Source organism: Brachyhypopomus gauderio, chromosome 4 (genome assembly GCF_052324685.1).
Source record: "Brachyhypopomus gauderio isolate BG-103 chromosome 4, BGAUD_0.2, whole genome shotgun sequence".
Classification (NCBI taxonomy): Eukaryota; Metazoa; Chordata; class Actinopteri; order Gymnotiformes; family Hypopomidae; genus Brachyhypopomus; species Brachyhypopomus gauderio.
Window position 1 is genome coordinate 33427303 of NC_135214.1, and position 19132 is coordinate 33446434.

At 49.4% G+C, this 19132-nt stretch overlaps 1 protein-coding gene across 3 annotated transcripts in view; it reads left to right on the forward strand.

The window, feature by feature from the left end:
* ntng2a (netrin g2a) overlaps nucleotides 1-19132 on the forward strand; it is a 48102-nt gene that overhangs the window by 7156 nt on the left and 21814 nt on the right. For all 3 annotated transcript variants that reach the window (XM_077004117.1, XM_077004119.1, XM_077004118.1), the window contains exon 3: nucleotides 4399-5042. In XM_077004117.1, the coding sequence (XP_076860232.1) occupies nucleotides 4399-5042 (644 nt within the window). The remainder of the gene's footprint in view (nucleotides 1-4398; nucleotides 5043-19132) is intronic.

Here is a 19132-nt window from a genome sequence, read left to right on the forward strand (position 1 = left end):
GGCGCCTGTTTCGTGTTTGTGTATGCCAGTGTTCGTAAGTCTTCCCATTTGTGTGCCTAACCCGTTTTTCCCTTTCGTGCCACTATGTGTAAGTGTACCTGTGTGTGTGTTTGTGAATGTCCCGTTAAATGTGTCTAATGTGTTTTCCCCCGTCTTCCCAGGGAGGGTGTTCTAGACTGTGCGTGGCGGACTCTCCGCCGAGGGCGGTCATCTCCCAGACGCAGGACTGGGCGCTTCAGATCCGCCCATCGACGTGGGTTCGGGGCACTCAGTCCTGTTGGCACCCCGGGACGGGTAGTGCCCTTGGTGGGGGCGTCTGTCACGCTACGGTCCCCGAACCCTTCCTTTGGGGCGTGTGTTAACGTTGTCTGCGTCTATTCGTCTGCGTCTGTGTACCTCCGTGGGTGCGGGTGCGTCTTGTAATTATCCGTCTCACCTGTGGCTCGTCTCGTCATCACGTGGGGTTGATGTGGTCTGTCTATTTAATGTGCGTTCGCGCAGTGTCTTGTGCTCGTCGTTGTCTAATGTTTGAGTCTACACGTTACGTGTGTATGTGTTGGTTTAGCGTGCGCTATTGCGCAATACCTGTCTACAGTCTGCATTAAACGTGTCGTTGTGTCTGTGAAGCTGGATTTGTGTCTCGTCCTTCGCCTCGCACCCAACGTCACAGGCACATCCTGTTATGTTTGTGTCGGCATGCAGTAATTCCCAGCTCTCCCCTCTCATGCCTCCTCAGGTCTTTGGGGATTCCTCAAATTACAGCAGATTCATGTGGTGGTCCAAAGTAGCTTCAACGCTGAGTCTGGTTGCATCTTTAGCGTACTTTAGATTTTTGATTTTTGGCATAATTCTCAGAACCAACACATTATTTCACACGAATGATTGAACAGCATGTTTAACCTTTCCATAACCTGACTTCTCACAACACCTCCACCCATTTATCTTAAATAAATATCACCTTAAATGCGGATGTGTGCCACTTCTTTAAATGTGTATATGTTACCTGTATCTGGAATTAGCTGCATATGGGTAATGTATTGTATATATACGAGATGATTGAACTGCTTACTGTAGTATTACATTTTTCATTCACAGTGCACATATGGTAACAAAACAGTGATTTTTATGACCCAGAATAGTCAGCAATATGTACATAACAGCTTAGAAATGAGTGGCGTGAGCTTTGAAGTGTCTTTGAAGCATCTCATGCACCCTCAACATGAACACACTTCAAATCCCTTCAAACTCCAGTCAAGAATTGCTGACATAGGTCCATGTTTGCCCCGCAATTAGAGCCGTGATTACATCCACAGAGCCGTGATTATAGGCAGAGCGCCAAAAGTGTTGCGTGTTCCATTTGGTGGACCACTGCATAGAATTGTGCCTGGAGTTTTAATTCTAGATAGTTTAGATTAGATTAAATAGATGGATGGATGAATTCCCCAAGGCTGTGACCCCTAATAGGGCTCCTGTGGGCGTGGCCCCTGATACAGGTCTCCTGTGGGCGTGGCCCCTGATGCAGGGCGGCTGGGGGCGTGGCCCCTCATGAGGGCCTCCTAGGGGTGTGTCCTCTGAGACAGGGGTTCCATGGGTGTGGCCCCTGATGAGGGGCTCCTGTGGCCGTGGCCCCTGATACAGGGCTCCTGGGGGCGGGGCCCCCCCGGGCGGGAGCCGCTCTGGGCTGTGTGTAATTGGAGCTGCTGCTCACTGCTCACTGGCTGGTGCCATCAGGCCGCTGGTCCCCGGGGAGGCGGCTGTGCTGTAATTAACTCGCGTGCTGGGTGAAGCGGGACAACCTCTGCAGGTGGAGCTCCAGACACACACTCTCCAGCCCCAGCATGGCACCTGCGGCCCCCAGCCCAGACGCCCCGGCCAGACGGCTCCATGCCGCCTGCGTTTCCTCAGACGTTGGATGTTCCGGAGCAGCTCATATCCTGCTTACACATGCGGAATGTTTTAAGGTGACTTAAATATTGACTCTGGCACTGAGGGAGCTGGATGACAGGGCAAACATTTGAATGAGGGTCCTAATGGCCCCAGAAGATCATATTCATCACGGGTGTATTCCTGATGATACAGAACGGGTGTATTCTTGATGCTTGTTTACTTTGCTGTTAGCCTTTTAAAGGATACTTTTATTGTATTCAAATGAAAGCAGTAGTGAGCTACTGAGACTTGTTTCTAACTCTATGGGGTTTCTTCAGATTCTGATTTAGTTTATTCTATTACCTTCTGGTTTGGTTTATTGTAATAGATTGACTACAGCAGTTAAATCAGTTTCAATTAGTTCATTTGGTTAGATATTTTTGATAAAAGCAGCATCTTTCCAGTGATGGAAAATATATATTACATATATTCATTTATTCTTGGCTTTGAACTTGTTGATGCCGTTGGCATAGAGATATGACCCACCCTACGCAGATGCTAGGTGGTCTAGACATAACCAACATACTTCCATCAGAAGCTCCATGCTAAGCAATAATTGTGGATTAGTATTATTAAGATTAATTACTGTTAAATATAATGAAAGGAAGATTCGCGTATGATTCTCAAGTTCTGAAGAAGGTTTTCTACAGGCCAGCACTGAAGGTAACAGAGAACCAATATGACCATGTGATCAGACACGTGCTTAAAGCTCGTCAGTGATATATGGCTTAAAGCATGTTGGGGTCAGATCACTCCATTTCAGGATCAATTCAAAAGATAAAATTCAATTTGCAAGGTGAATTAAATTGTTTGAAAAATCTGTTTAAATGTATAATATCCAATGCGAGTTGAATTTCAGCTCATCATATGAATTGCCTGAGCTGAAATTGAGTTGAATGAACTCAAATAAATTTGACCCTCAAACGTGGCATGCATGTTTAACAACCTCTTTCTTTTAATGCAGAACTTAAGGCCTTAGGACGATCAAACAAACACCACCTGCCCATCAGTCAGAAAGCTTTGACAAAGCAAATCTAATCTAACAAACAAATCTAACAAATTCTGTGAGCGTAAGTGCAGACTAAACACATGCAGTCTGGCTCTTTACTGGACAGCCTGTCAGGAAAGAGGCCATTGTGGTTTGGCCATTTCTCTTAATCCAAAGGCCTGGAGTTCTGTGTGTGTGTGTATGTGTGTGTGTGTGTGTGTGTGTGTGTGTGTGTGTGTGTGTGTGTGTGTGTGTGTGTGTGTGTGTGTGTGTCTGTGTGTGTGTGTGTGTGTGTGAGATAGATAGAGAGAGAGAGAGAGAGAGAGAGAGAGAGAGAGAGAGAGAGAGAGAGAGAGGGAGAGAAAGAGAGAGGACCACCGGAATGCATACAGTCAGATTCTCTGTTTACTGACATGGCTACCAACTGGTGATCGAGCCCTCCACCCAGCACCGTGTCCTCAGTTAGCGCTAACGAGATTCTTGTCAGGAGATCCACTAGGGCGGTTTAGTATGAGAGTCACTGTGGAGATTTAGCGTGAGAGCCACCTGGAAGAGCAGGTGGTCTGGATCTGTGTGCTGGGAGGAGAACAGGGCAGAGTGACATCCACACGTAAGAAGGGCTGAGGTCCGTACCACTACAGATCAGAATTCTGAGATGGACCCGCAATACAGTGCTTTGATATTTCACTTAGTTTGTTAGATATACCACTAAAGTCTAGTGGGTTTTGTTGTGTGCTTCCTTTATCTGAAGGGGAAGAATATGCTTGAAATCTAAGGCTCATTATAAACAAGTACTGCTCATTATAAAACATTAGTGCTCATTTTAAACCCGTACTCTGTATTATACACCAGTACGTCACATTATAATCCAGCACTCTGTATTATAAACCAGTACTCTGTATTATAAACCAGCACTCCGCATTATAAACCAGCACTCTGTATTATAAACCAGTACTCTGTATTATAAACCAGTACTTCACATTATAATCCAGTACTCTGCATTATAAACCAGCACTCCACATTATAAACCAGTACTCTGTATTATAAACCAGCACCCTGTATTATAAACAAGCACTCTGTATTATAAACCAGTACTTCACATTATAATCCAGTATTCTGCATTATAAGCCAGTACTCCAAATTATAAAACAGCACTCTGTATTATAAACCAGTACTCTGTATTATAAAACAGTTCTCCATATCATAAACCAGTACTCTGTATTATAAACCAGCACACCACATTATAAACCAGTACTATGTATGATAAACCAGCACTCTACATTATAAACCAGTACTATGTATTATAAACCAGCACTCTACATTATAAACCAGTACTATGTATTATAAACCAGCACTCCACATTGTAAACCAGTACCTCACATTATAAAGTACTCATGCAGTTCTGTCTTTAGAGGTCAGGTTGTCAAGTCCTGTCTTTACAAGTCAGGTCCATTACACTGTGGATCTCTGTGTTGCTTGTGCAGGAGAACCCATATCTGTGCAGTGACGAGTGTGATGCGTCCACGCCTGACCTGGCTCACCCGCCGCAGCTGATGCAGGACGCCGAGCACTCGGGCCTCATCACCTACTGGCAGACGGTCACGTGGAGCCGCTACCCCGAGCCGCTGTTGGCCAACATCACGCTCTCTTGGAACAAGAGTCTGGAGGTGTCCGACGACATCGAGATCACCTTCGAGTACGGTCGGCCCACCATCATGGTGCTGGAGAAGTCAATGGACAAGGGGCGGAGCTGGCAGCCTTACCAGTTCTACGCCGACGACTGCATGGAGGCCTTCGACATGCCGTCCAAGCGTGCGCAGGACCTGTCTGCGGCCAACGTGACGCGGGTGATCTGCACCGAGCGCTACTCGCGCTGGGTGGGCTCCAAGAACGAGAAGGTGGTACGCTTCGAGGTGCGCGAGCGTTTCGCCGTCTTCGCCGGGCCCAAGTTGCTCAACATGGACAACCTGTACACACGCATGGAGAGCATGAAGGGGCTACGAGACTTCTTCACCTTCACCGACCTCCGTCTGCGCCTCCTGCGGCCCGCCCTCGGGGGCACCTACGTCCAGAGGGACAACCTGCTCAAGTACTTCTACGCCATCTCCAACATAGAGGTGCTGGCCAGGTGAGAACCCGTGGCGTGAGGTGGTATTTCGAGGGCGGATCTTTGACGCTTTGCGTGCCACCTGCACTGCGTCAGCTGTGTAAGTTGCTGTGATTATCAGCAGCAGCACGGAAATAAGTGAAATACCACCAAGAGGCAGTAGGGCGGCGCTACACGTGGGTTTGAAGTTGCCCTCGTCATGCCGCCTAGCTGTGTCATTTATCATGTCTGCAAATGTAGTGCACAGTAAACCTGTTGGATAAAAGGCGAACTAAACCAAGCCTTTATTTTTAAACGTCTGTTGGGAGAGGGTCCCTGGCTGCAGGTATTATGAGAACATGAATAGGAGCTCGGCCCTGATATCATATTTACTGGTAGCGATTAAGACATTTTAGAAGCCTCAGATACAAGAATCTTTCTTTAAAAACCTGTGCTAATAAGGGAAACAACTCTATCAAAAGCAAACTGATTCCTCCTTTATCCTCAATATAACTGTTGACAAACACCCAAAAATGTGAATGTCGAGGGAGTTCAAACCTCCGGTAATACAACCCTTCAATCAATAGTTATTCTAGTATGTCAAACAGGAAATTGTTTTAAGGGTGACAGGGAGAAGGCTGAGATAAACAGACAAATAGACTCTGAGTCAGGCCCGTCGAAGACTGTCGTCTGGGTCGGTAATTACCGAGACAGGAACTGGAGATGCTCCGCTAATCCACTGCTCGAAAATGGTTCCTGGATATTCTTTTCGTCCCACTGTATTGAGAAGTGTTTTAGCACCAATAAATGAAAACGCCCTGTCCTCGCTGATGGGCTTGGTGGCGAGCACCGCTCTGAAAGGTCTCCGCAGAGCGGGGGAGGGGTGAGGGTGAAGGCTCTTCTACCGCCGTAATCAGATCAGCAGAGGACCGACGATGCTTTCTCTGTCATGCCTAATTTCCTCTTGTCATCGAGCGTGTAGTTATAATCACTGGTAATTACACTAAATAGGCTATAACACAAAGGGCCAAGCATATCTAATTGAGTAAGATGTAGTGTTACTTGTTAAAAGGGTCTGGGGGCAGCTGCTAATTTCCTGCCTCACCGCTGCGGTTTGTGTCTTGTTTCCAGGATTAGATCATGTGTATTCACATAATGACGTTTGTCTAGTTAGCCAAATCGCCAGTGTTAGTAGAGTGCTCCTATAAATAGACTGACTGAAACAGACTGAAAAACGATACAGGGTCTTTCTTTTTTCTCTCTGTTTCTCCATCTGCTGCTCTGATGACACTCGCAAGCAGCATTCTTGAGCTACCTCTCTCAAGGTAAAAAGGAACTTTCGCAAATCATTATGTGCTACAGGGCCGTGTGTGTCAGCCGACATAATGAGATGCCATTACTCTCAGAGCACTGCTCAATCTTCACATCTCCATTTTTCCGTCAGTAGTACAGTGGAGAGACGACTCACATTTCATCTCCACGCTCTCTCCTCCTCAACGTTCACCCCACGCTGCAACGTGACACGTGAGCCTGGCATTAGAGACTCTGCTTGCATAGAGAGAGAGTAAGAGAGAGAAGAGAGAGAGAGAGAGAGAGAGAGAGAGAGAGAGAGAGAGTGGGAGAGGGAGAGAGAGAGAGAGAGAGTGGGAGAGAGAGAGAGAGAGAGAGAGAGAGAGAGAGAGAGAGAGAGAGAGAGAGAGAGAGAGAGAGAGAGAGAGGCTTCCACCAGGTCTGGTCAGATTTGGCTGTGCAGGCTATGCCCCTGTCTGACAAACACCCCCAAACACCAGCGTGAACCCTAATTAAGTCCTGGCAGGAGCTGAAACACACAACAGAAGCTCCGTTCCCAGAGATTGTGTCGATTAATGCAAAGGCTTCAACTCATTGGAGCTGTTTCTCGTCTTCACTGTGGCCTCTTCAGGAAAAAGTCCATACACCTCCCTGTCTCTCCCTCTCCTCTCTCTCCCTCCCTTCTCTCTCTCTCTCTCTCTCTCTCTCTCTCTCTCTCTCTCTATGTCTATCACTCTCTCTCTCTCTCTTTGCTCCTACATTATTTTCTTAAAGTTGCAGTCTTCTGTTTCATAGCTTTGGTGTGTGTCATGGTGTGTGTTTTGGTGTGTGTCGTGGTGTGTGTCATGGTGTGTGTTGTGGTGTGTCATGGTGTGTATGTGTAGTCTTGCAGTACATATGCAAACCTTCACCAGAAGCTGCTGATGTTGGAAGGGCTGCACCGTAACCAGTAATGTTGTGCTGTCGATATGCTGAGAACTCGATAGGTCACTCCAGAGAACTGAGGTCGTGCAGATGGCTGACAGGAGCCTGTTGGTATAGCGGGTCGAGCCCGTGTCCTTGGGCTAGGCCTGGCTTACATGTTCAGTTCAGGTCAATGAGGGGGAGGCAGATGCTTGCTGAGAACTGTGTGTGTGTGTGTGTGTGTGTGTGTGTGTGTGTGTGTGTGTGTGTGTGTGCGTGTGTGTGTACATGCATTCACCTATATGTAGGTGGAATCTTTTTGAAACAAGTTACATCTCCTATCCAGCACCTTGCCGAACAGCAAGGTCAGCTGTGCATCTAAACAGTGGATGTGCTAAAGTAACTGTGTAATAACCAACTTAGTAGTTCTACTAATCACACCCATGCATGGATACACACACATGCCCCCCCCAAACTTCACACTTCACAAGCACAGCTTTGGCGTGATTTACCAAAGACACTGCAGGCCGTTACCAGCGAGTGCTGTCGGTCCGGTGGTGGTCCTGCATGGAGGGGCGGGTCCAGACAGCAGCCAGGCGGTGGGCGGCGGCCTCCAGCTCCGGCAGGACAGATGGATGGGCGGGACGGCCCCGCTCTGTCTGCCGGCTCGACAGAACCATTATCCTCCCTGACCCCTCAGTCACTTCCACCTTCGCAATGATTTCGGAAATGTCAGGCTGTCAGCGTGCGGAGCGCGCGGATCAGGAGTCAAACGGAGTCTTCCTCCGGAAGCAGAGGAAGGGCGCGATGCGTCTCCACTCGGGGCTTTTAATCTGCCCGGGCTGTGGAGGAGAGCGGGGAGGAGGCATGTCGCCGACGACCCTCTCACACTGGAGGCAGCTGGGAGATTGGTACATGGTGAGGGACCCGTTCTCGGACGTAGTGGACAGGCCCGTGTGATTCCGCTGGAGGAGGCCCCTTAGCAGCAAACTTTCTTTCTCAATTTCCTCTTTAAACAATGCAGCGCGACCAAATTGTGAAGAAGCGCCGTGATAGCCGGTTGAGCGTCTGTTCGAGTCGCGCTGACAAAACACAGACAGAATAAGCCAAAATGACAAGATAATATTTATGAACTGCTGTAAAACAGACACACAAACATGTCGTCTTGCATGAACCTGCACGCGCACACACAGACACTGAAAGCACGTTTCAGATTCACTACTACGTTGAGGGAGAACACTTAGACTTGGCCTGATTCTACTGGGTGTGTGTGGGTATTACCCCACCGCACAGCTCGGCGTGCACCAGGGGAGATTCCTCTTCGCTTCCAGGGGCAACTGCTTTTTTACATTCAGGAACACAAATAATAACGTCATGGCATATTATTATAATGAAGGTAATCCTGCAGGCGGCACTGCTCTGATGTGCCTCCGTGTCTCTCTCTCTCGATCTGTCTGTCTCACATTAGCCTCCTTCTCATCTGTCTCGCGCTCCCCTCCATGTTGTAGACAGACCCCTGAGAAACACACCCAGGCACTTTCCCAGCCAGTGGATCATCTGCAGACTGAGAGTGCTGTGAGCAGCCCGGCACGTGGACGCGTGTGACGCCCCCTCCACCGGTGGACCAGTACGTCTGTTAGCAGTGTCCAGCACTGGACCGTCCCCTTCTGAAAGTACCCTTTCTCCAAGATGCTTTATTGGAGAGCCTAGAATGCTCCTAATGGGAAATTTGGTATGTGTAGTGCCTAGTTTGGTGCTGTAAAAATACTGTGGTCTGAAATCCTTTTGGCCTTAGATCAGCGTAAATAAGGGTTTAAGACTAAGGGAGTCTGAGTCTAGACTAACAGTCCTTCAGGGCCTTTTACAGTCCAGGATGCTGCAGGAACACTGGTGCAAAGCTCCTGTTGCTTCAAGCTTCAAAGTAAAAGTGCTGATCTCAGAGCAACTCTGAACCCAGTCCACATCGTGATATTCAATGGGATGTTTGTACTTAGAATAGGTCGATATTCAGTTGCGCTGACGGCATAATAAAACAGCATAAGAGGTCTTCTTGCACAGTGCATTGACATGGAAAGAAGTGCTTGAATCGTAGCACAGCCATTGGTGCCTTGAGACTGCCCGACCAGCCAATAGGCCAGATGGGTTTCACCCACTCATTTTCCCCCCAGAGCACCATCACCCTGCATCCAGTCTTCACCCAAAGCACATTCACTCGGAACAGTTTTTACCCACAGCACTTTCACCCAGAACACCGTTTTTATCCCGAGCACTGTTGTATAACAGTAAAGGGGGCAAAGGTCAGACCCACCACTGGCCTCCCCTTGACCCCCAGGCTGTGATGTCTGCCTGTCACCAGCATTCTATGATAGCAAAGGTTCCACCAGGAGATACTTGAGGAAGCAGTACATCAGAGGTGTTCACTCTGCAGACGTCTGGGAAGTGATCAGTTTGCCGTTACACACCTTATTATCCGTTGTGAGTCTTCCATGAATTGAATGTAGGTCTGGGACACACTAAAGGCCCTCAATCAAATGTAATGCGTTTTAATATCCAGACTCTCCTTGAGACGGGTTGCCAGGTTAGCGCGTGAAGCCGCACTCACGCGGAACCCCAGGACTCCTTCAGCACTCGCGCGACCGACGCGCTGAAGCTCGCTGGCGTTCGCAGCGGTTCCTGTGTCTGTTGCGCGAAGCTCTTCGCTGTCGTTTCTTTGTGCTTTCACCTTTCTGCCTCTGAACAGCTACACCCACAGCATTAACGCCGTCTAGCTCCCCATGTAGATGAGGTAACCATGGCAAGGATAGGAACACGTTCAAAACCGCAATGTATTTTTGAAGTCTTTCATAGCTTATACCGCAGGTGATTGATTTCTGTGCTTTTGGCTATTCGGGTTCTGGAACCGGTGCTCTTTCAAAACATTCAGTGTGCAGTTATTTTTGAAGTCTTTCACTGAAACAGCATCGGTTGCTGAGGGTCACCTGCTATGAAGGAAGCAGAGCTCAAATGGCGGGCACACAATTCAATGGTTTGCGGTCACCGACTCCGAGAACGAGAATAACCACTCATTTCGTGTGAAAAACCTCAGTTATAACACTGGCCACAGTACACTGGAAAATAATTCTTGTGATTTCTGCACTGGAAAAATGCAAACGCGTTTTAAATCTGAATGGCAAAGGTGACCCATTTAGAGCTTTCATCGAGCAGCACGCGGAGTTCTCGTGTTTCCTTTCCTTCCGGGCCGTGTGTATGTGTGTGTGCGCGCGAGTGTGTGTGTGTGTGTGTGTGTGTGTGTGTGTGTGTGCGCGCGAGTGTGTGTGTGTGTGTGTGTGTTTGCATGTGTGTGTGTGTGAGTGTGTGTGTGTGAGTGTGTGTGTGCGCGAGTGTGTGTGTGTGTGTGTGTGTGTGTTTGCATGTGTGTGTGTGTGTGTGTGTGTGTGTGTGTGTGTGTGTGTGTGTGTGTTTGCATGTGTGTGTGTGTGTGTGTGTGTTTGCATGTGTGTGTGTGTGTGTGTGTGTGTGTGTGTGTTTGCATGTGTGTGTGTGTGTGTGTGTGTGTGTGTGTGTGTTTACATGTGTGTGTGTGTTTGCATGTGTGTGTGTGTGAGTGTGTGTGTGTGTGTGTGTGTGTGTGTGTGTTTGCATATGTGTGTGTGTGTGTGTGTGTGTGTGTGTGTGTGTGTTTGCATGTGTGTGTGTGCTGTTTGTGTGTGTGTGTGTGTGTGTGTGTGTGTGTGTGTGTGCTGTGTGTGTGAGACTTGTGGTGTTTTTGCTTTCCCTGCACCTCCTTGAGTATGATGTAATATGCGGCCTAGTTTTAGAAGTTGCTTGTTCCTGGTGGTACTGGTGTGTGGCACAGGGAGGGGGGGGCAGTGTGGGGGGTGGCGGGGGAAGAGAATCTTGTTTTATAGATGGACGGGTCCGAGGTTGAACAGCACTTACCCTAAGCCCCGGGGAGCAGAAGGAGCTTACAGCTAAAAAGCCCAGCCCCATCAGAGCTGACCATCAGAGGCCAGTCCTTGGCCCTGCTTCTCTCGTGCTAAGGTTACGCCGGCACCAGCCGTCCGCATGAGCTCGTCTGCAGCACAACACTCCACACACTCATTACAGCACCATGTGATGAGATGCATAATTCAATAACGCCGAGTAAGTGTGGACACAATCCTCCTCCCTTATTGCTGATGTAAAGAAGTCGCGGGGTGATCAGAAAAGGGCTCTCAGAAATGGCCTTGTTCTTGGTAGTACAAATTCATCTGTGCCACACACACACACACACACACACACACACACACACACACACATACAAATACACACACAAAAATGGTCACATAACACATGCAAACTCAAAGATTTATCCAGAAGCCAGAAACACACATATGAACAGAGTGCGTGTGTGTGCAGACACATATGCTCTGACACCAATATGCAGGAACGCATATAAGGCATGCACAGACCAACTGGTTTCTGGACCAGAAAACGCACTCATTAATACACACGTGCACAAGCACAGGCGTGCATGCTGACTTCTGCTATACCTGTTCTGCTAAGCACTGCTAGTTCTATCAGTCTATCTGTCTCTCTCATCCTCGAGTGGTGTAAGTTGTTCATTGTAATATTTAGGTCAGTCCAGGTTTGTTTGGTGGTCTGAGTACTTGGCAGTTGAGGCAATGGACCATGAACATAGTGCGCTGTGCTTCTGGATCCTTGTCGAGCCAGTATCAGATTGTAGCTGCTGCTGTGTTCTGTTCAAGCAACTAGTGTGTGCATAGGGTGTGTGAAATCTATCTTGTCTTCTTAGTAGTATTGTGTAGGTATTATTAGATCATGGTTGTTGGTTGGTTAATACATCCTAGCCAAGCCTGTTGCATGACTCTGAATGTTAGGTGCAGGATTTATCATCTTCCTGTTTTATGTTACTTAACCAAGCTGTTTTTGATGAGAGCCTTGGTCTGCATTTTATGCATGTCAAAGCAGGAATAGATTTTGGATGACACTTCACTAAATCTGCTGAAATGTTCCCAATGGTGTCAACAATGCGTTCACATTCAAGATCAGCACGAATGCAACCCGAATCCCTTTTGTACTTCGTGGATGCATGAGACGAACGTTATTTAGATCAGTTAATCTCTCAAAACTTCGCCGACCCTTTTGTGAGCTCCACGGCTCCAGGCGTCTGGAATCGTTAGTATGCACAGTCGGCTAATACCCAGCAGAATCCCCAGGGGACCGACCAGGAGGAAGTCTTGTGAGGTTCAGGATGCTTTTACACCAGACGCTGTCCTTTTTTTTATCTTCAGCCCTATCTCCACTCAGAATAAGGTGTAATAGATGTAATTTTGTATAATAGTATTAACCCTGCTCTTAAGCCAAGGCCCTGCTGTCAGTGTGAATGATTAATGTGAAGCTCTGAGTCTTGGTGAAGCCACCACCCTCTCACACTCTGAATGCAGCTAATGCCATAAGAAATTCAAGGAGTTACGATCACAGGCACAGAGCCCAACACCCTGCTAAGTATTTGACTTGATGATTGTTATGAACGCCCTGCTAAGTATTTGAATATCCAAGCACAGTCATGCACACTTTGTAGTTGCTTCTGATTTCTCAAGAGCGCTTAAATGTAATGAAATAGAAAACATTGCAAGTCTTCCGCAATTATAGAAGATCTGTTATTACATTCAGTGAAATGAAGTGCCACATCAACCTAAAGATGTAACGGTGCTCTGCAGGGAAGCTGCGTTGCATGTGGCTGCCTGGAAGACAAACGGAGCGTGAACACGGTGTAGCACCACTGAACACGAAGCCCGATCCACGTTCAGCCTTTCTGCTTACTGTACCGCACTTGACTCGCGCCACATAAAGGCAGAGCAGGTGCAGATGAAATACCTTGTGATTATAATATACATCTGTAAAAATGCTGGTACAGATGTTGAGCACATATGCTACGAAGGGGCTGAGACCAGGTGCCAGTTTCTACTAGCGAGAGATTCTCTGAAACTCTATTAAGGCTGTCCGCCTGCCCGGCAGCTGAGCGCGGTGGGGGTAAATATCTGCGCTGCCCGGATCCTCGCCCTGGGGGCTCTATGAAAGAGGGTGTCCCGGGAAGGCAAACAGAATTTTTCATCAAAACACTGTCCCTCATCAAACTTTCATCTGCCCATTCTTTCTGGGGGACTGTTTCTGGTGCAACGCCACCTCAGCGGGCGCTTCCTGCTCGGTGCACACCCTCCCGCGCTCCAACATGTGCTGTGGTAAATGCCACGCTCTGCCCACTCTCGCCGCGACGACGCCACGCGGTGGGGGGAGTTCACGCCGTGGCGGAGGAGGGCGCGCCGATACCGTGAGAGCTCCATGACCAGGGGAAACAACACAACCTGGGAGAGACGAGAGATTAAATGTGCGAGTTGGAACCACAACGAGAAAGAAGTCAGAAGAGAACAAGAATATAAAGAAGACAATAGATAAAGACGAAGATGACAAGCATGTGACATGCATGGACAGAGATATAGGACAAGATTACAAGATTAAACAGTGCAAGTGCATATTCATTATGTTATGCATATTCATTATGTTAATTACACCACTATATATATATATATATATATATATATATATATATATATATATATAGTCAGAGGCATTGTTCATAATGAACGTTAGATTTTTTCCAATACCACTGAAAGATATATTTAGTAATTGTGTAAGGGATGCGTGTGTGAGAGCACACGTGCACTCAGACGGTTCTGCAGCTTTGTGAGGTCGGGGTGCAGACATGGATTGCATTTCCCACCATTTCTTCACCTATGCAGCTGTGTTTTTTGAGCAAAGGTTAGCCATCTCATTAACAAGAGCAGTGTTGACTGATATGTGCATTCACGCCTTTTTAGAAATGTATCTCATTACACAGGCATTAAATCATACACATTCTGAATAGGCAATTGTTGCTGGAAAACATTAAATTAACATTAATCAAATGAAATGACATAAAAATGTCAATTGCCTACCAATGTCAATTACACATTTTCTCTGTGTGTGTGTGTGTGTGTGTGTGTCCAAATCCTGCACAATGGGGATATCTAGAGAATAGTGTCCTGCAGAGGACAGTAGCACAGTGGGTGAGAGAAGCCCGTTCAGGCAGTAATTGGCAGAACCCCACTGTGGTGCTTCAGTGGGGGCTGAAATGAATTATGAAGGGAGTCCCTTTATCCCCGTCTCTGGGACTTTCCTTTAACTACGTTTGATGTAGCCATGGAAATTATACAGTCTTTGTGCTTTGTGCTTTCTTTCTTTCTTCTTTTCCTCCAGCTTCCTTCTTCATAGCGTGTCTTCGTAGCATGTGTCTTCGTAGCGTGTGCCTTCGTAGTGTGGGTTTACTTACCATGTGCCTTCGTAGTGTGGGTCTACTTAGCGTGTGCCTTGGTAGCGTGGGCCTTCGTTACTTGGGCCTTCATTGCGTGGGCCTTTATAGCGTGGGCCTTCGATGCGTGGGCCTTTATAGCGTGGGCCTTCGATGTGTGGCCTTTGGTAGCGTGGGCCTTTGTAGCGTGGGCCTTTCGTTGCGTGGCCCTTCGTTGCGTGGCCTTTCGTTGCGTGGCCCTTCGTTGCGTGGCCTTTCGTTGCGTGGCCTTTCGTTGCGTGGCCCTTCGTTGCGTGGCCCTTCGTTGCGTGGCCTTTCGTTGCGTGGCCCTTCGTTGCGTGGCCCTTCGTTGCGTGGCCCTTCGTTGCGTGGCCTTTCGTTGCGTGGCCCTTCGTTGCGTGGGCTTCGTTGCGTGGGCTTCGTTGCGTGGCCCTTCGTTGCGTGGGCTTCGTTGCGTGGGCTTCGTTGCGTGGCCCTTCGTTGCGTGGCCTTTCGTTGCGTGGGCTTCGTTGCGTGGCCCTTCGTTGCGTGGCCCTTTGTTGCGTGGGCTTCGTTGCGTGGGCTTCGTTGCGTGGCCCTTCGTTGCGTGGGCTTCGTTGCGTGGCCCTTCGTTGCGTGGCCTTTCGTTGCGTGGGCTTCGTTGCGTGGCCCTTCGTTGCGTGGCCCTTTGTTGCGTAGGCTTCGTTGCGTGGCCCTTCGTTGCGTGGCCCTTCGTTGCGTGGCCTTTCGTTGCGTGGGCTTCGTTGCGTGGCCCTTCGTTGCGTGGGCTTCGTTGCGTGGCCCTTCATTGCGTGGCCCTTCGTTGCGTGGCCCTTCGTTGCGTGGCCCTTCGTTGCGTGGCCTTTCGTTGCGTGGCCCTTCGTTGCGTGGGCTTCGTTGCGTGGGCTTCGTTGCGTGGCCCTTCGTTGCGTGGGCTTCGTTGCGTGGGCTTCGTTGCGTGGCCCTTCGTTGCGTGGCCTTTCGTTGCGTGGGCTTCGTTGCGTGGCCCTTCGTTGCGTGGCCCTTTGTTGCGTGGGCTTCGTTGCGTGGGCTTCGTTGCGTGGCCCTTCGTTGCGTGGGCTTCGTTGCGTGGGCTTCGTTGCGTGGCCCTTCGTTGCGTGGCCTTTCGTTGCGTGGGCTTCGTTGCGTGGCCCTTCGTTGCGTGGCCCTTTGTTGCGTAGGCTTCGTTGCGTGGCCCTTCGTTGCGTGGCCCTTCGTTGCGCGGCCTTTCGTTGCGTGGGCTTCGTTGCGTGGCCCTTCGTTGCGTGGGCTTCGTTGCGTGGCCCTTCATTGCGTGGCCCTTCGTTGCGTGGCCCTTCGTTGCGTAGGCTTCGTTGCGTGGCCCTTCGTTGCGTGGCCCTTCGTTGCGTGGGCTTCGTTGCGTGGGCTTCGTTGCGTGGCCCTTCGTTGCGTGGGCTTCGTTGCGTGGCCCTTCGTTGCGTGGCCCTTCGTTGCGTGGCCCTTCGTTGCGTAGGCTTCGTTGCGTGGCCCTTCGTTGCGTGGCCCTTCTTCCATGCCAGGGTGGAGGCTGCAGCTCAACCTCTTTCCCTTTCGCCGTCCGGGCTGAATAATTTACAGGAGCTGCCTGTGCCGACACTTTCAAGGTCACCAGCAGCTCACAGTGGAACAGACTGCAGCCCTGGTGCAGGACGGAGCTCTCGCTACATGGGATGAGCTTGCTCTTTCTCTCTCTCTCTCTCTCTCTCTCTCTCTCTCTCTCTCTCTCTCTCTCTCTCTATCTCTCTCTCTCTCTCACACACACACACACACACACACGCACACATACACTCTCTCTCTCACACACACAAACACATACACACACACTCTCTCTCTCTCTCTCTCTCTCACACACACACCACACACACACACACACACACACACTCTCGCACTCAGTTCTCCTCTCTCTCTCCATTCCTCTCTGTTTCTCCCTCTCCTCTCTGTCACACACACACACACACACACTCTCTCTCTCTCTCTCTCTCTCTCTCTCTCATTCACTTCCCCTCACTCACCCTCCCTCTTTCTTTTTCTCTCTCTCTCTCTCCCTCTCTTTCACTACTTTTCTCTTCCTCTCTCTCATCCTCTCCCTCTCTCTCTCCCTCATCCATGTCTCCAGAGCCTTTCAGCTGCTAGCCCTGCAGGAGGAGGTGGAGGAGAGGGTGTGGAGGTGAGCTCTGTCTGCTCCCGCCCTTTACCTTGCCTTTTATGCAAGATGCACTTTCAGGAACCAAGGGAGAAACAGCAAGGCTTTTTCCCCATGTGTGAAGAAGGAAACAGGAAAAATCAGAAGCCATGTCCAGCCACGAGCTTTATGACTGCTTTTCCCCGACTGCTCAGGGAATAAAACCTTTGTTCAGTTGCCCTTCAAAGCTTCACAATAATGGGGAATAAGGAAACGTTTCTCTTTCTTGCTGGGGAGAGGTGCTGAGAAGCAGCCTTCATTAGTTAGAGGACAGAGAACAGGGCTTTTATGGTTCCAACGATGGATTAATATTTCGAGGTGGGGGGTGGAGGGGTTGGGGGTGTGGTGGAAGGATTTGAAGCCAATTATGCCTCCCATACACACACACACACACACACACACACACACACACACACACACACACACACACACACACAATTATGTTTCTCTGCCCAAGCAGGATTCCAGTTACAAACATTCGCTATGAGCCACATAAACCATATCAAATCTTATTGCCAGAAATCTGCCAGATTCAATTTGCACCTCCAGTTCTGAATACACACACACACACACACACACACACACACACACACACACACACACACACACACACACACACACACACACACACACACTGTAGTCATACTACAAGGCCAGGAGTTTGGAGTGTCTTATCAAGACCCAGTGTCTCCCAATCACCAATTCAAACATCCATATGTCATACCGTAACCAAGCGTTGATTTAAAACCCCTGTGCACAATACGCTAGCGGATGAACCTCTGCCTCCCGGGGCTCTGGCAGGGTAATAAGTCAGACGCCCCACTGCTAATCATGACGGATCTAGGGGCGCGGGGGTGACTCTCTACCCGCCCCTCCTTCGGGGAAGTGTCCCATGATCAGCATGGCAGCACTCCAGCGCCAATGAGAATAAATAGCGCTCAGGGACTAGTGTGTGTGTGTGTATGTGTATGTGTATGTGTACGTGTGTGTATGTGTACGTGTGTGAGTGTGTGTGTGTTTGTGTGTGTATAAATATGCCTCCTGTTCCTACAGCAGCGTCAGGGAAGGCTTCTTCTCCAGCAGTGGGGTGCTTTGGTCTGTCTGCGCAGGTTGCTCTGAGCTGAGGGGCTGGTTGCTCACGGAACCGCCACACTGCCCTCACACAAGTGCCACACCAGCTCTGCAGCCCCACACACACCTAGGGAGGATTTTTGTTTAGCAGGAATTCCAATCTGGGCCATAACAGCTTAATTGGTTTAATTCTGATTCCTTTGCGAGGAGATGGCAGTGCTGTATTTGAATGCTGCAGTGCGGGTTTGAGCAGACACACACACACACACACACACACGCACATACACACACACACACACATACACACACGCATGCACACGCACACACACATACACACACACTAAAGCACAAACAAAGATGACTGTGAATCCAATTAATTCAAGGAAAGACTAAGATGGAGGCAGCTATTGCTAATGAAAAGGCCTCTATGAAGTCTTTGATGACTGAAGCACAGTCCTGGACTGTCACACCTGTAAAACTGAAACACACACACACCACACACACATAAACAAACAGATATGTCAGTTGAAGCCAAGGCTTCACTGCCCACAGCAGATCTCAGCACGGATCAGGCATTTTAAAATAATTACTGTTCTTGGACCAGTTTGTTAGCTTTTGTTGTTCCAGTAAGTAGTGGTACACTGATCTGAGACCAGTGCTTTATGAGCAAGACATGCTTGAGATAATCACAGCCAAATAAGCTCAAGATTGAGTTGTGTTGGTATGGCAACAACACCAGCTGAGATTGGTTGCTGCTCTCCTGGATGGGGAAGTAAACCAAGTCACCCCCAGTAGTGCTGGATGTCAGAGTTCAACGTCCTAACATGCGGCTGGACGAGGTCAAAGATCACAGGTCTGAGCAGGTGTGTGCAGTCGCTAAATCTGTCAGATCCTTTACTGAGCGCTCAGTGCTCGGCGTCTCACTCTTCCCCTCCATGAGGCTCAAATGTGGATTTTATGTGTGGCTCAGATGTGTTACCGTGGCTCTTCCAGCCACAGAGGGGGAGGTGGAGAGGGAGGTGGAGAGGGAGGTGGAGAGGGAGGTGAAGGGGGAGGTGGAGGTGGAGAGGGAGGTGGAGGGGGAGGTGGAGGTGGAGAGGGAGGTGGAGAGGGAGGTGGAGAGGGAGGTGAAGGGGGAGGTGGAGGTGGAGAGGGAGGTGGAGGGGGAGGTGGAGGTGGAGAGGGAGGTGGAGATGGAGGTGGAGAGGGAGGTGGAGGGGGAGGTGGAGGGGGAGGTGGAGAGGGAGGTGGAGGGGGAGGTGGAGAGGGAGGTGGAGAGGGAGGTGGAGGGGGAGGTGGAGGGGGAGGTGGAGGGGGAGGTGGAGAGGGAGGTGGAGGGGGAGGTGGAGAGGGAGG